This window comes from Oryctolagus cuniculus, chromosome 16 (genome assembly GCF_051225735.1).
Source record: "Oryctolagus cuniculus isolate XC-2025 breed Fujian yellow rabbit chromosome 16, ASM5122573v1, whole genome shotgun sequence".
Lineage (NCBI taxonomy): Eukaryota > Metazoa > Chordata > Mammalia > Lagomorpha > Leporidae > Oryctolagus > Oryctolagus cuniculus.
The window spans coordinates 71,077,354-71,094,766 of NC_142882.1; the positions used below are offsets into that span (position 1 = coordinate 71,077,354).

General features: G+C 39.7%; 1 protein-coding gene across 5 annotated transcripts in view; it reads left to right on the forward strand.

Moving 5' to 3' along the window:
• Nucleotides 1-17,413, forward strand: part of THSD7A (thrombospondin type 1 domain containing 7A) — a 689,693-nt gene that overhangs the window by 622,383 nt on the left and 49,897 nt on the right. For all 5 annotated transcript variants that reach the window (XM_089315677.1, XM_089315676.1, XM_089315679.1 and 2 more), the window contains 2 exons: nt 3,128-3,322; nt 4,822-5,085. In XM_089315677.1, coding sequence (XP_089171803.1) covers nt 3,128-3,322; nt 4,822-5,085 — 459 coding nt within the window. The remainder of the gene's footprint in view (nt 1-3,127; nt 3,323-4,821; nt 5,086-17,413) is intronic.

Genomic DNA, 17,413 nt, shown 5'->3' on the forward strand with positions numbered 1-17,413 from the left:
ACCTGTAAATACAGATACAGTTGTCTGGATATATGTAGCTTTCTGGGGTGCTAAGAAGCGTGCTCAGTATGCTCCTTCTTTTCTACAGTTAGAATCACAGTTTTCAGTGTGTTAGAAATGATTTTTAAGATTTATAAAGTCGAGGGACCAGATGGTTCCCTTCCCAAACATTTATATTTTCCTCACCTAAATAGCAGGAAGTTCATTTCAGATTGCATTTTTGTGTTTGAATTGTTGTGTTTCCTCTAAGTCAGAATACCAACTAGTTGAGATGTACGATAAATTTTCAATATATTGTACAAATGGTGCTGTTTCTATGTGTTTGGATAACATTGCATGAGTAATTCGTTCCATAAGTACACTGTCGAAAACCTCAGATAAGAAGAGTAGAGTGTTGAGTGGGTTTCTAGGAACAGATATGGGAATTTTTCTTCTTTTCAACTAACTGAAGTACTTAAGATTTTATGGAGGGTAGGTATATGGGAAAAGAACTTTGGATTTATGTAACTAATATAGATCTGCACGAAGTAAATTAATGTGTTTCTACAGTTATGTTGATAGTGGAGTTACCTTGTATTTCCTTTTTGGTATCATTTAATGTGATGATAGTTGGAGCAATTCTATAATAAAATTCTACAAAGGACCCTTAATGAAGAATCTAACACAATTTCATTTATTTTTTCAGTTTTGTATTTGTATATATTTCAGAGGGCTAAAATGGATGAGTAGGCAAAAACAATTTCAATTCAAAGAACCCAAACTCAGTTGTACAATTTTCAGTTTTCTTTTAGTTAGATATAATGCAATCTTCTTTATGGCTTAGGATTCTAATACATATGGTCAAGTCTGTACTTCCCAAATTAAACATCTTTGTCTCCTAGGTCTCCAGATTAGCTAAAAGTCTAATATTGTACTGTTTCTCAGTCTTTCCTTTTGGGCCTACTTGGAGCAACTTTTCCCAGGAACCATGGGAACTTACCAAATTTAAACTATTTGTCAATCCTGCTTCCAAATGTCAAATGGGGAGAGGAGTGCTCATTGGTATTCTGTGTCATGGGGATTCCTCTTATATCATGTTAGGGATCACGTCCTTTCAAACTAGGTGGATATTCTTTGTAATCCCTTGCCTGTGCAAGTCCCCATGATTCCCTCTCCTTGAACGCAAGGTTTGAGCTCTCTTACTTCACACCCACATGCTCAGCCATCATTTCTCAATAAATGAATTGATGATTTTTTGAAAATTTTTTATTTATTTATTTGACAGGTAGAGTTACAGCCAGTGAGAGGGAGAGACACAGAGAAAGGTCTTTCTTCCATTGGTTCAGCCCCCAAATGGCCGCTACAGCTGGAGCTATGCCGATCTGAAGCCAGGAGCCAGGTGCTTCCTCCTGGTCTCCCATGCAGGTGCAGGGCCCAAGCACTTGGGCCATCCTCCACTGCCTTCCCGGGCCACAGCAGAGAACTGGACTTGAAGAGGAGCAACTGGGACTAGAACCCCATGCCTATATGGGATTCCGGCGCCGCAGGCAGAGGATTAGCCAAGTGAACCATGGCGCTGGCCCCAATGAATTGATGATTTTTGAAACTTAGGAGGGAAATGGCAGAGGGGAGGAAGGAGTCTATAAATGTCATTTGCTCTTTTTCTTTAAGTCCTGTTATATTAAAGCAATTTTACATCTATGTCCAATAAATAATATGATATTTTCTTGTTTTAAATAATTTGATAGAATGATATCTTGGGAGAAAAATATATATGAATTAGAATTATTTCTATCCACATGTAATTGAGGAAATGCTAATTATGCTAGATGAACATTACTAGAAATATCCATTTGTATTTTTAGATTCAGGTTTGATGTTTGAGTAGGTGAAGAAGCTGTAGACAGAGTGGGTGGAGGACTTTTATCCTGTATCTCCATTGACTACTCCAAAGCCATCCCAATAAATTCCCATTGTAGGAAAAGAATGCTTTGTGCAGCTGGTGCTGTGGTGTAAAATGTTAAGCCTCCGCCTACAGAGGGCATCCCTTATGGACGCTGATTTGAGTCCTGGGTGATCCAGCTCCCTGCTAATGTGCCTAGGAAAGCAGCAGAGAATGACCCAACTATTTGGGCCCCTGCACCCATGTGGTGATCTCTCTCTCCCTCCCTCCCTCCCTCCCACCTTCCTCCCTCTCTATTTCTGCATTTCAAATAAATAAATTAACCTTAAAAAAAGAAAAAGAATGTTTTATGCCAATGCAGTTTCAAGACAAGTTCCATGAGTATGTCCTCTGCACTCCAACCTACCAACCAATTCACTGTCATAAGACCCTAGATATAGAAGTTCTAGAAGTCCAGCATTGGCCGGTGCCATGGCTCACTAGGCTAATCCTCTGCCTGCGGCGCCGGCACCCTGAGTTCTACTCCTGGTCGGGTGCCGGATTCTGTCCCGGTTGCTCCTCTTCCAGTCCAGCTCTCTGCTGTGGCCCAGGAGTGCAGTGGAGGACAGCCCAAGTCCTTGGGCCCTGCACCTGCATGGGAGACCAGGAGAAGCACCTGGCTCCTGGCTTCGGATCAGCGTGGTGGGCTGGCCACAGTGCGCCAGCCACAGCGGCCATTGGGGGGTGAACCAACAGAAAAGGAAGACCTTTCTTCCTGTCTCTCTCTCTCTCTCACTGTCCACTCTGCCTGTCCAAATAAATAAATAATAATAATAAAAAAAGTCCAGCATTATACAATAGTATTAAAGGTACCTGGTATTCCACAGCACTGCTATCAATGTCCAGTGTTCAACATTAAACTTGTCAGAGATCATATATTATTTGCCTCATGAAATAATTCATTTCTAAATATACCCCATGTGTGACATGAGTTGTCATATTTAATAGCATCTCATGAAAACTGCTAAATATTGAACATGTATGTGCATGTAGTTTTCTGTGCCAAGAAAATCACTAGGGGTTGTGTGTTATTAGAAAGCCTGCAAAATCAATTTAATGTCTGATTATTAGAAACAACTCCTACTACAGGTCTTCTGTAAACAAGGAAATAAAATAGGACTCCTATCTAAGCAAACGTTAATTTCTAAATTATAGAGTAATTAGACCTTTGACTGTGGTATAAACAGCGTTCTGCTTTTCTTCCAGCCATTACTTGTCGAAAGCAAGATGGGGGGCAGGCTGGCATCCCCGAATGTCTCCAGTATGCAGGCCCTGTGCCAGCCCTCACCCAAGCCTGCCAGATCCCCTGCCAAGACGACTGTCAGTTTACCAGCTGGTCCAAGTTTTCCTCATGCAATGGAGACTGTGGGGCAGTGAGGACCAGAAAGCGCACTATTGTTGGTAAGAATAATTGGGATGCCCAAGCCAACATTTGTCAAGGTGGAAAAACGCAATGGAAGTTAGATGCAGAGGGTTCCGACAATGCCTTTGAAAATGCCGTATTGTTGCTGTGCTTACACCCAATATGCCAGGGGATCTGGATGTGTATTTTAATGTAAGTTGGCAGTGAGAGAAGCAATAAGTAGTTTTAGTAAATAGAAAAAAGCAGCCTGACTCCCTACACAAACGACTATACAGTGATGATAGATTATGTTTTGGTTGAAACATTACCAAAAGGCTGTTGGAGCAAAGTAGAAAAATCGCCCTTTCATTTTCTTAACCCATTCTCACTGTCACTTTTTCAGATTAGCTTTTATCTCCTACAAGGAAGAATGTGACTTTAATCCTGTGTCTGAAAACTACATATAAAAGAGATGACACAGAAAAAAAGAGAAGTGATCTAACAAGGAAGAGTCAGGATCATCATATTGAATCAGAGCCTGGTACATTAAGAAACACTGTCACTGACAAAAGAAACCAAAAAATACTGGTTCTAATAGACTTTTCATGATAGAAGTTATAAAATGAACCACCTGCAAAAGTAAGACTGTTGAAAACTATATGACAGCTTATGAACGTTAGATATATATATATGTAGTTCATTATATATGTTATAATTAAGGGTTATTTTACATATGATACATATGAGAGGATCTTTAAATATAGAAAATATATATTTTGAAAAAGTAGGCAGACATTGGTTTGAAAAATTGCACCACAACAGACCCACTTCTTATTCTGTTTTTCCACAAACTTTTTGTAGTGCTCTTGTATAGTAAGTATACCATCAATATTAATTTGATAGCATTAAACTAATTAAATATTTTCAAACACATATGGAATTTATCCTCAACATGATTTTCTTTTTTAAAAAATGATTTACATTTATATTCAAACATTTTCAAATATTTTTGAGTACTGTTTTCTACATGAATCACCAAGTATGTAAAAATCATTCCCTCTCTAAAATACTGAAGGGTACAAAATCATAGTCAGCAGTGATTCAAAAAATCTCATGTTCTCAATTATAATCCTCTGTAACCATATACCATCTATTTGGAATTAGCAAGAGAGACATTCAGTCCAACACAAGGACTCTCTCTCCATCTCTTATTTTTAAATGTTATAAAGGAGAGGTTTATGCAGTTACCAGAAACTCACCAGTTATTGAAAAAACAGGATCATTTTAGAGGATTTTAATCATTTTGAAGAGCATAAAATCCAATACAAGTGACTTCTTCACACAAAATGAGATATAAGGAAAGCTTCACTATACTAAGCCCCAGCAATCGCCTATATATACATCTCTGTGGGGTGAGAAAATATCATTTACTTATAGGTTTCTATTATATATGGTCTAAACTGGGAAGAGGAGGTATAAGAAGGTAGAAATTTCAAGAGGCTTGAAATTAATAATGATGTTTTTCAACTTAAATTGTCTGATGGTTTCTCTTCCACAGGAAAAAGTAAAAAGAAAGAAAAATGTAAAAATTCCCACTTGTACCCCCTGATTGAGACTCAGTATTGTCCTTGTGACAAATACAATGCACAGCCTGTGGGGAACTGGTCAGACTGTATCTTACCAGAGGGGAAAGTGGAAGTGCTACTGGGAATGAAAGTACAAGGAGACATCAAAGAATGTGGCCAAGGATATCGTTACCAAGCAATGGCATGCTACGATCAAAATGGGCGGCTTGTGGAAACATCCAGATGCAACAGCCATGGTAATCCCTTTTTTCCTCTTCGCTCTATTTATGTTGTCTTTGGGGAGTGAAATGCATGTGTGTTGCAGTTGAGGGGAGATGAAAGTTTACACAGTGCAGTGTAAGCTGAACACAGTGGAACACCACACTATACATCATGTATGTGCAACAGGATATTCAATAGAATGTTGTCTCCTCTCCAGCTGGCAATCAAGTCGCTAGTACAGGTGACAGGGAGACTTTGGATGCCCATATCCTCAAAACGGGAGGCAAAAATGTTGCCAGTAACTTTCAGGGCTTAGCTAAAGCCTGTTCATTCAATAGACCCAACAATTCCCAACAATTCTGTGCTCAGAGAAGGAGTGAGGAGGACCTAAGATTTGAGTTCAACTTGAGATTAGAGTTTTAACTTTGACTTTTCACAGTGAAATGGACAATCTTTGCAACGTGCCCCAAGTAGCAGAGAAGAAAGATGGAAAGTCATAATTGGTAAAAACTCAAACGTCTGCTCATTCTTTGTTGAGTTGAGATTGGCCAAAGAGAATCAAGAAAACAGAAAAATGTACATGTTTCTAGGGAACTGTGCCCACTTTCATTTTATAAACCTAAACAGAAAGGGAAATTGACATCAAGAATAAAATACGAGAAGTTTGTGAATGCAGTCCATATTTGACCAGATAATATACTAAACTGTTTTATTTATTTTATAAACAATAGGCAATATTAGCAATGTTTTTTCATTATTTTTTATTTTAATATATGCATCCTTTCATAACAGAAAGAGATTAGTTTTCAGTGAGTCAGCCTGAATCATAGATATCACATGTTTGCAAACACTGGTTGATAATCTGCCTTCTTGATAGAAATGGCCAAGGCAGGATGAGCAAGATGCATGGCTGTTTGCTTCCAACCTTGCTGAAATAACTTCTGCTATTGGAGTTTTCAGGTTCCAGTTTTATTATATGGTTCAGAAATTAACACAAACTAAGAAAACCACCTCACATTTGTAAATGATCAAGATATCATGACATATTTATTGAAATTTCTTAAACCTCTACCTCCCAAGAGATATGTAAAAATCTTGTCTGTCTTAATCTTATCATATAGTTACTATTTTAATCAAAGTCTGTTTTTCAGTTCACCCCCAAAAGCTCCACTGTAGCAAAACTCTAGCCATGAATAAGGTCATTATATGTGCATTGCTACATTAAACATTATTTCATGCACTTAGAACCATAACTACAAAAGAAATGATAGTGTTTACAATACTCATAGGTAATCTGTACTCTGAGGAACATATCTAAGAGAAACTATGTTATTCTTTACATAAATTACATTGGTATTATCTATTAGACACTAAGAAAAATGTGAATGCTCTTCCTGTTTTCAGGTGGCAATTTAAAAGGTCGTAATAAGGCATTAAATGTAAAAATGAGAACTGGTGTTTGGTCTACGGGTTATGATGTTGGTTAAGATTCTAATATTCCATGTCAGAGTACCTGGGTTCGAGGCCTAGCTTCACTTCCAACCCTAGCTTCCTGCTAATGTGCACCCTGGGAGGAAGCAGGGGATGGTTTAAGTCCTCGGGTCCCTGCTACCCATATGGGAGACCTGAACTGAGTTCTTGGCTCCTGGTTTTGGCATGGTCCAATCCCAAATGTTGCAGGCTTTTAAGGAGTGAACCAGCTCACTCTCTGCTCTCTGTGTGTTGTCTCCATCCCACTCTATCCTAATATGTGTGTGTGTTTCTCTGACTCAGATAATTTTTGTAATGCGAACTTGAAGATCACTTTAAAAATGTGTCTCTCTTTAGAATGCAGAGTTCATATTTTGATTTGCTGTGCACAGTGAATCACTAAGATCATAGCATTACCTGTGAACCTCTAGAATGACTTTCATATATTCTCTTTACCCTGATCTATTAAACCTATGATTTAGAAAGTCATCTAACAATCTTATGTTTAGAGAAAAAAACTTTAAAAATATTCATTGACTCTCACACAAATAGTTGATCACTTTAAAAAATTAAAAGTATAAAATAATTAAAACCCAGGCCAGCACTGTGGTGCAGCATGTTCAGCCAGCACTTGGGATGCCCAAATTTCATATCACAGTGCTGGTTCAAGTCCTACTGCTCTGCTTCTGTTCTGACTTCCTGCTAATTCACCTAGAAAGGCATTGGGAAATAACCCAAGTGCTTAGACCCTGCCACCCATGTGAGAGGCCAGGGTGTGTTCCTGGCTACTGGCTGCAGCATGGTGCAGCCCTGGCTATTGTGGCCATTTGGGGAAGGAATCAGTGGATGGAAGCGTACTCTCTGTCTCTCTGTCACTCTGCCTTTCAAATAAATAATTTTTAAAAACGTAATTGAAATTGGCCAGAGGCAGTAGGCTTCTTAGCATTTTTGACTCAAAGTGTGAAGAAAGCAGTACAGTATTCTAGAGAAACACACACTCAGAAAAAAGATTAATCCATTATGCATTGAACTTCTTGGGGATGTGGAAGTGTATAAGTACACTAAGTGAAACATTGCAGTTTAATTCTTCTGTATGTTCTCCATCATTCCTCTCTCATCTATTATGATCTGTGATGGATGTTCATTGGGATTTTTAAAAATTAGTATTTATTTGAGAGAGAGAGAGAGACAGGCAGAGACACAAAGACGATTCCCATCTGTTAGTTTACTCCTCAGATGCCCACAATCGCTGGGACTGATGAAGCCAAAGCCAGGAGCTGGAACTAAATCCAGGTCTCCCAGTTGAGTGTGGGAGCCCAACTACTTGAGCTGTCACTATTGCCGCCCAGTGTCTGCATTAGTAAGAAGCTGGAATCAGGAGCCATAGCTGGGAACCAAAGCAGGCGCTCTGCCATGAGACCTGGGCATCCTCACTGGCATCTTCACCACCTCGTGGGCTGTTTCAGTGTTTACCAACACAGCTACTCAGAGTCCTAAAAGGTGAATGCCTATTGCCTGATTTCTTCAGAAATTGCTTCTCACCCTGGCAGGTCTGAATGGTGTGTGTGGAATGTTACAACTTTTCCACTCCATCCTCGTCGTTCTCTAACTTGCAATCTCTATGACAACTGCCTTCTCCCAGCCTAACTAGCTTTCCAGATGGATTGTGGACATAGAGTTTTAAGTGGCTTTGGAGAAGAAAATCTTTTCCTGCTGTCAATTTAAATATAAGATTGATCCCCATGTGGTACAGTACAGTGACAGCAATCCCCTATTCAGTGGTGGCCTTAGGGCATTTCTGTTTAATCATTGTCCAGCTGTAGACCATGTTACCGATCTTATGCTGATGAAGCAATCTTTCGCCAAGTTCATTATGTTATTTTACACTATTTCCCACGTGACCATTTTTTTAATGCTTTTAATTTGGGTACAATTTTATTATGTTTGGATTTCTTCATAATAACAGATTATGTGCTGAAAAGTGACATAGCTGTAGTCCTAAAACGAATCTTAAAGAATGCCTTTGGTGCCACATAAGTGTTCATTCAGCTGATTTATAGTATTAAATAAAGTTACTATATAAAAACATTTATAATTTATAGTTATATATATTTATATCACATATATACATATATTTGGGACATTCAACTGTCCAAAAACATACTACACATGTATATTTTGGTTAGGAAATCTTGGATAGTATTTCGATAGCTTTGAAAACAGTATCACACATTTTCTACCCACCACTAGAACCCTCTAAATCTTGATCAGTGGATTCACTAGGAATTTAGTAAGTGCTTAACCACATAGCACTAGGTATAGTCATCCTTCAGTGTCCTGGGAGGATTGGCTCCAGGATCCCTTAGATACCAAAATCTGCCAGTGCTCAAGTCCCTTGTATAAAATGGTGTAGTATTTGCATATAACTTCCTGCATACTTTAGATCAACTCTGAATACTATGTAAATAGTTATATTTTTTAGGGAATAATGAAATAGGATTCTTATCGATGCATTTTTTCGTGAATATTTTTCCATTCTTGATTGACCAAATGCATATATGTGGAAACCATGGGGGGCTATTTCTCAAGTTCATCACCTTTACAATTTCCCAGAACAAAGGGTAGAATTTCTGGAATTTTTAAAATTATATCAATTAACCTTGATTCTTTAGACTTTTAGTGGAAACCTAGCTTGCACAGGTACGGTTGAGTAAGATTTCCATTTAAACATAAGTACACCTCAGCCCACCCACCTATTCCAGATCTCTTTTGTTTTTCTAAGGAACGTAACATACTACGTAATTTACTCATTATGTTTTTATTTATTTATTTATTTGACAGGTAGAGTTAGAGAGAGAGAGAGAGAGAGAGAGAGAAAGAAAGGTCTTCTTTCCACTGGTTCACTCCCCAAATGGCCGCTATGGCTGGTGCTGCGCAGATCTGAAACCAAGAGTCAGGTGCTTCCTCCTGGTCTCCCATGTGGGTGCAGGCTCCCAAGAACTTGGGCCATCCTCCACTGCCCTCCTGGGCCACAGCAGAGAGCTGGACTGGAAGAGGAGCAACTGGGACTAGAACCCGGTGCCCATATGGGATGCTGGCGCCCCAAGGCAGAGGGTTAACCAAGTGAATCACAGTGCCAGCCCCTCATTATGTTTTTTAATGCTTTATCTTCCTTATAAGAATATTCAGTGAGACTATACTGTTTTAGTCAATGATATATCTTAAGCCTCAAGGATAGTAACTGTTCAGTCAATATTTGTAGGATGAACGAATTAGTGAAAAATTAAAGAGAATTTTTTTCCCATAGAAAAAGTTGAGCTCTACTAGGGTTGCAGCTAATCCACACTCTGATGAGGCACTCTCTTTTTCCCAATTTCTTTCACTCTGTATCACATATCTGGGAAACTATGGAACAGGTCATTGAGAGTAACTAGCATCTTTAAAACAAAGTAAGATCTTTACAGGGCCTGTGTTGTGGTGTTGAGGGTTAAGCCGCCACCTGTGAAGTTGGCATCCCTTATAGGCACCAGTTCCAGTCCCAGCTGCTCCACTTCCAATCCAGCTCTCTGCCAATGAGCCTGGGAAAGCAGCGGAAGATGGCCCAGTTGCTTGGGCCCCTGATCCCACGTAGGAGACCTGAATTAAGCTCCTGACTACTGGCTTTAGCCTGGCCCAGCCTCAGCCATTGAAGCCATTGGGGAAGTAAACTAGCAGATGGAAAAATCTCTCTCTCTCTCTTTCTCCCTTTCTCCCTCCATCACTGTAACTTTGCCTTTCAAATAAACACAATAAACCTTTTTTTTTAAATATAAGATCTTTACATACCACAAAATATTTGTATTATGCTGATCAAATATGTGTTCACCCCATGTACTAAACACGAGTTGAAATAGTCGCACACCCATTCACTGATTCGGACCAGTAACACCAACAGTGGAAAGTCTATTCTGTTGCCAGTTAAGGCCTCCTGTTCAGAACTTCCTGACTTGTAGAACACTAGAGATTTGCAAACTAGTGTAACCTCCTCGTTCACATTAGTAATCAGGACAACTTAGGTTTTCTTAAACTCTGTTTACAACATTGGGAGCGTGGGTATTTATTTTTTCTTCTTCCCACTCACTTTTCCTTGAAAAAATAAGGAATAGCACTTCAGTTTGATTTATCTGAAAGGGATATTTTGAAGGTAAATTGGATGAAGTATAAAAATGTCAGATTTTCCGATTTTGCACTCTATGAGCTGCATAATTCTTCCTGTACACTTCTCTTCGATCTTTACCCTCGGGAAATTTCTCTTTCCTATTTCACATAGGCAGTTTAAGCCATAACATACTATCAATAAATATTCAAAAACTGAACTCAGTTATATTTGTGAGGTATCAAGAAGGCAGAAAAAATCTGAGGATTTTTCTTCTTGAGCCCATATTGCTTCGTATGCAAGGCTCTCCGATTGTCTAAAAGTCAAATATTGCTGTTGATACCTATCAAATATTTATCATCAGGGAAAGACCCTGAAGGAACTCGAGAATTGAATGTCAGGTTACACTGCTTGTCACTGAGTAAGAAACCAGGTAACAAATATTTTAGGCTTTGCAGGCCCAAAGATCTCTGTTGGAGCATCTCAGTTCAGCAGTTATAGCATGAAAGTGGCAGTAGACAATATCTGAGCAAATGGGAATGCCTGTGCTCCATTCAGACTTTACAAAAACAGTCTGGCAACTGTTTCTGGCACCCCGGATCTAAAGTCTTGCTACCCAAAACTGTTGGAAATACACCCCTTCACAGGCCTATTGCATCATAGTTTATACTAGGAGAAATCCCCAGAGGATTCGGTGCACATTTTTTTTAAAGACTCCACATGGGTGCAGGAGCCCAAGCGCTTGGGCCATCTTCCACTGCTTTCCCAGGCCAGAGTGGAGAGCTGGATCAGAAGTGGAGCAGCGGACTTGATCTGACACTCACAGGGGATGCCGGCACCGCAGGCAGAGTTTGAGAATTAGCGCAGGTATCATGCAGACATTCACAGGGTACTGTGCCTCCTAGGAAACACGAGCATGTCTTGGAGATTGTTTCCTTCATGAGCCCTGGCTGATGCTGCCTTGAGCAAAACAGTTTTCACCTCCATGTAGCCATTCACTATCAGCTGTGAAGAACAGAGCCTTTGGAATTTTTGATATGTATTAAAGTGAGTCTTAATAAGGTGAAAGTCTGCTTGGGTTCAATTTTGAAAACAAAGTCTGTAGGGCTTTTTGGAGAAAGGATGTTGGTAATGTAATGATTACTAAGACAGGGTGGTGCTGTGGCATAATGGGCTAAGCCTCCACCCACAGCACTGGCATCCCATATGGGTACTGGTTCTTGCCTGGCTGCCTCTCTTCTAATCCAGCTCTCTGTTTATGGCCTGGGAAAACAGTGGAAGATGGCCCAAGTGCTTAGGCCCCTGCACCCACATGAGAGATCCGTAAGAAGCTCCTGGCTCCTGACTTCAGTTCAGCACACCTCCTGCCATTGCGGCCATTTAGGAAGTGAACTAGCAGATGGAAGACCTTTCTCTCTGTCTTTCCCTCTCTCTCTCTCTCTGTAGCTCTGCCTGTCAAATTAATACATCTGAAAGAAGAAGGAGGGAAGGAAGGGAGGGAGGGAGGGAGGGAGGGAGGGAGGGAGGGAGAAAGATTGCTAAATTGCTAAGACTCACCATGCAGGGTGTGGTTATAGGGAAAGTTGAGGAATCATTTTCTTCTCTTGTAAGGAAGGGTAATGTGTGGTGTGTGTGTGTATATATATAACTGAAGTAGGCAGGCATACAGGTTAAAATTGATCAGATTTGTGAACTGGAAGGCCATGCCCCTGTGTGGCCTCATTCCCCTCCCTGGCCACACCTGGGTGCCCAGGTTAATTAACCACTCCCCTTTGGAAGTGGGTTAAAAGCCGGGCCACAGTGTGGCCCGGCCTGCTCTTTTTCCCTGGCCTCATGTCAGGAGGAGGCTTGCTGTAACCCCATGCCTCCAGGGCACGTGGCCTTCAGGCCATGTGCTCTAGGCTTCCTGGCCCAGATACAGGCCTAGATGCTCTTCCACGTGGCTGGTTCCTGGTGCTTGGTATGAACCCCTATTCACCTCTCTCCCCTAAATAAAGCCCTCACTCTCCTATGCATCTTTCTCAATAAATAAAAGCTTAAAATGTACCATGCTGCCTCACTTATCTGTGCCGGTATTTAGAATTCTCCTCTAAATATTAGGCAAGAACCCTCTTGGGCTTATTAATATTGGGGACTTAGTAATAAGCCCATGGTGAAATCGTATGACACCCCAAATTCCGGTAGCACATGTGGTACCCCGGATAGCATTTCTAGGGAACTTTAAGGGCCACATTTTAGTGTAAATTTTAGGGGGTCTTCTCCGATTTCATAACATTCTAACACATATTTAGCTTTTTTCTTCATTAGTTTTTTTCTTTCTCACATGTAATGCTAAGACTATTAAGTGCTTAATAGAAAATGCATGATGAATACTACAGGAAAATCAAAGCCCAATTCAAATTTGTCCTTTGCTGAAGAATTTCTATACTGACCGAACTTTAACAAATAAAAGCATTCTACATTTACAGCTCAGTACATTTTTAAGCATTTTTCAAAAACACTTGTCATATTGAAAGAGAAAAAAATTCTTAAGTTGTTATAGATAATGTATCTGTCAAAATATCACAATATATCTGTCAAAGTATTAAGGGAGAAAAAATTCTTTTTCAATTCAGATAAAGAAGAGGAAGCTGTAGATTTATTTGCTGTTCTATTGATAAATAATACAATATTACATTAAGGTATTGAGCACATTTTATTTTGTGCACTCAGTAATTATGACCTGATGATGCTGAAATTGTCAGGGCTTCCTACTGCCATGGGCCTATCATGCTGCCATTCAGACAGCTGCATAGGTCACTTCATACCCTTTTAATTATTTCCATTTGTCTCCTAACTGTAGTCACAGTTGAATAGTTCAGAATAGTTTATCTAATTCCTGATTAGTAGAAGATTAATTTCTCTTTAACATTAAAAGATAGTGATTTTTATTGACTGCTCCCTGCTTTCTGCCTTTACCCATTGTGCTTCTCAGTGGCATTACAAAGAACCTTCTGGACGTTAGTGAATGGCATTAGCAATTGTTTTTGTAAGCATCTGTGGATTCAAAGGGTGACCATTAAAATCCAATAAAATGCAAAAACCCTGGCTAACACCCAAAATTACTCTCTCGGGATTTGTTTCATAGGTAATTTGCATTATGGCACTAATGAGAAGAAGGCCCTACTGATTTTACAAATGAAGCAAAGGGCTTTTAGTAAAATATCTTCACATTATGAATCCAGCTTAGTCTTGTGTGGCGATTTTTAACACTCTTACATCATAACCTAAGTATTCTACATCCTTATTTCACCAGCCTCTCACGGTTCTTTTTTAAAAAAATTAATTAATTTGAAAGGCAAAGTTACAGAGAGAGAGAAAAGAGAGAGAGATCTTCCATCCACTGGTTCACTCTCCAAATGGCCACATCAGCCAAGGCTGTGCCAAGTCAAACCAGGAGACAAAACCTTCTTCCAGGTCTCCCATGTGGGTGCGGAGGCTCAGGCACTTGGGCATCTTCCACTTCTCTCCCAGGTGCATAAGCAGGGAGCTGGTTTGGAAGTAGAGCAACAGGGGATCATGTGGTCCCCATATGAGATGCCTCTGTCACAGGGGGTACCTTAACCCACTATACCACAATGCCAGCCCCTCTCAGTTCTCATACAGATGACTTCTTTTTTGACAGGCAGAGTGGACAGTGAGAGAGACAGAGAGAAAGGTCTTCCTTTTGCCGTTGGTTCACCCTCCAGTGGCCGCTGCGGCTGGCGCGATGCGGCCAGCACATCGCGCTGATCTGAAGGCAGGAGCCAGGTGCTTCTCCTGGTCTCCCATGCGGGTGCAGGGCCCAGGGACTTGGGCCATCCTCCACTGCCCTCCCGGGCCATAGCAGAGAGCTAGCCTGGAAGAGGGGCAACCGGGACAGAATCCGGCGCCCCGACTGGGACTAGAACCCGGTGTGCCGGCGCCGCAAGGCGGAGGATTAGCTTATTGAGCCACGGCACCGACCACAGATGATTTTAAAGATGTCATGTTTCAGTGACCATCTCTGGCTACTGCAAATACCAGATGCTGTCTTATTTGTCAGGGATTCTTCTACTCAGGTCGCAGGTGTGGGATTGTGCTTTGTTTTGTCTTTTCTATAGAGTTATTTATTCATTTGAAAGGCACAGTGACAGGAAGAGAGAGCTTGCCAGGGAGAGAGAGAGATCTTCCATCCTACTGGTTCACTCCAAAAATGACAACAATAGCAGGGGATGGGCCAGGTCTAAGCCAGGAGTCCAGAACCCTAAGGTTCTCATGCCTGCTGGGATCCAAGTACTTAAGCCATCATCCACTATGTTCCCATGTGCCTTAGCGAGACACTGGATCAGAAGTAGTGTAGTAGGGACTCAGAAGGGCACTCCCATATTGGATACAAGCGTCCCAGGTGGTGGCTTAAGCAGCTGCACCACAGTACCCAGCCCTAGGATTGTTTTTTATTAGAATTTTCAGGAACAGATAAGAGTCATTGGCAAAATTTGGAAGAGGAATACATCTCCAATGAATAAAATAAATCTCCAATTTACAAACAGATTTTAGTTTAACAGTTTTTGCTTCTAAGTCCTTGTGTGGAACTCAAGATACATCTGATAAAAATAATTCTGTAGACAATTCATGCCCACTCAAATATAACATAACTAGAATGTATTTGTTTTGTAATGGAATTCTATCAAAAAAATTTATTGGTTTAGTATTACAGACTAATTAGAAATAGAATTCATTGAGAAATTATCCCTTATCATAGTGGATATTTGTATTTGATGGAAAATACGTTTAATTAGACAAGGTGAAAAAGCAATAATTAGTCTTGCAAATAAGGTGAAATGAAGTCCTGATTTCTCTGAAAAGCTTTTTTAGTTTGGTAGTATTTATTTAATGTCTAATCGATTTAGAATTTTAACTTCTCATATGGTTGCATAGCTAAGCTAATATTGCTTTCATAGTTAACTTTAAAGACTTGGATTTTTTTTTTCTTTTAAATGTCAAAAAAAGGAGGCAGGGGGTGAGGGGCAGATTTGTCCTAAGGTAACTGGCTGTAAGTTTAAAGAGCCAAGGACAGCAGGGATGGGCTCTATGGATACTTAGGTACAAAGAGAAAGCATAGCCTGGGGTCAAATTTAAATAAAGTGTGGATACCAGCACTATTCTCACACAGGCTCCCTGACAGGGCAGTGGAGGTGATGAGGGAGAGACAAGGAAAATTTCCTGCAGCTCCTGGTCCTGTCTGGTGTGATGGATAAGCATCTGCCATGATCATTTAGTCCTCATATCCCTGGTACCTCATCTCTACCCCATGACAACATGGTTTGCAAACCAGACTCCATGGAGCCCCTCTGGCAAGGCTGTCAAACACAGCTTGCAATACGTCCCATGCATCCATTTGGCTTCCCTTTCAGGCTTTTTAGGAAGAAAATGTTCCATTGCCTAAAATAAACTTCATTGCCAAGAACAAATCATTATATGCAACAATAAAAAGTAAAGGAATTTGAAACTTTCCTTTACCAGTAATTTCTGTTCCCATCCTTTCTATTAGCCTCTGACCCCTCATTCCCTCTAATAGCACAGGGGAAAAATAGCACCAGTTTCAATGTGAGATGGTAATCTTGTCCATGTCTTTGATGGTCTTATTGATACAACCCTAGTGTTGTTCCTTACTTATGTTGTGTTACAAGGTTTTGCAGTTCATAGGATTACAGGCCATTTGCTTGTGCTGATCCAGATGTAGACCCCTATTATATTCCTAAAACCTTGCAAATCCAAGGATTTTAAAGGTCTCTATTGCATTAGCTCAATTCAGTTTGCCTTTTTCCTCCTTCAGATTTTCATCAGAATGGACCAGTAGTGAACACAGCTTACGCATAAAAAAAAAACTTTTATAAAAATGCCTGAAGAAGGCATTATATATTAGACATAGTTATATGGGCTCAAAAAGTAAACCTGAGAGCACACCAACGAATTAGTGTATATGTGAAATGTAATTTTTGAAAGAAAAAACTTTACTTTCAATATTTTATTGAATATTTTATTTTCAATATTTACTTTTAATCTATATTCCATTTCTACATGGTTATATTAAAAGTCTATGTAACTCTTGCTGAAAATTTTAATCTGCATGTAAAACAAAATTGACTCCTTTTTGATATTTTAAAGAGATTTGAATTTAAAAAAAAAAACTCAAAAATTTATCTACCTAAAACTCTCTCTTCCTTTTGCTAAAATTCTTACTAGCATAAAATTACCCATAAATTTGACCTTTAAAACTTTGAAACATAAAATAATACAAGAAAAACTTTCTTAAGCTTTTAGAGTTTTGTGTTTGGTTAGCTGTTTTTTCATTTTCTTTCACATCCAGAGACAGACAAAAAGAACAGAAACTATTTTTTTTAAAAATCTTTAAATTCTTTTTGGTCCAAAAAATATTCTTAAAATTCTGTGTGGTCCAAAACATGAATCCACTTTTAAAGCATCCCAATCAATACCTGTATGGAGGGTCCAAACAGATTTTAGGAGAAAAGGTCAATGATTATGAGAGTGCAGCATCCAAGTCATTCTCCTAGGGATTCACGTTATGAAAAAAGAGAGAAGGAAGACAAAGAAAGAAGGAAGGAAGGAAGGGGAGGGAGGGAGAGGGAAGAAAACAAGCCTAGGGGAATGAGAACTGTTTACTAGCTTCCTAGTTTGCTGTAGCAGTTTTCCAACTTACAAACAAATGTTTTTGTTAAAATTGTGTTTAGCACTTA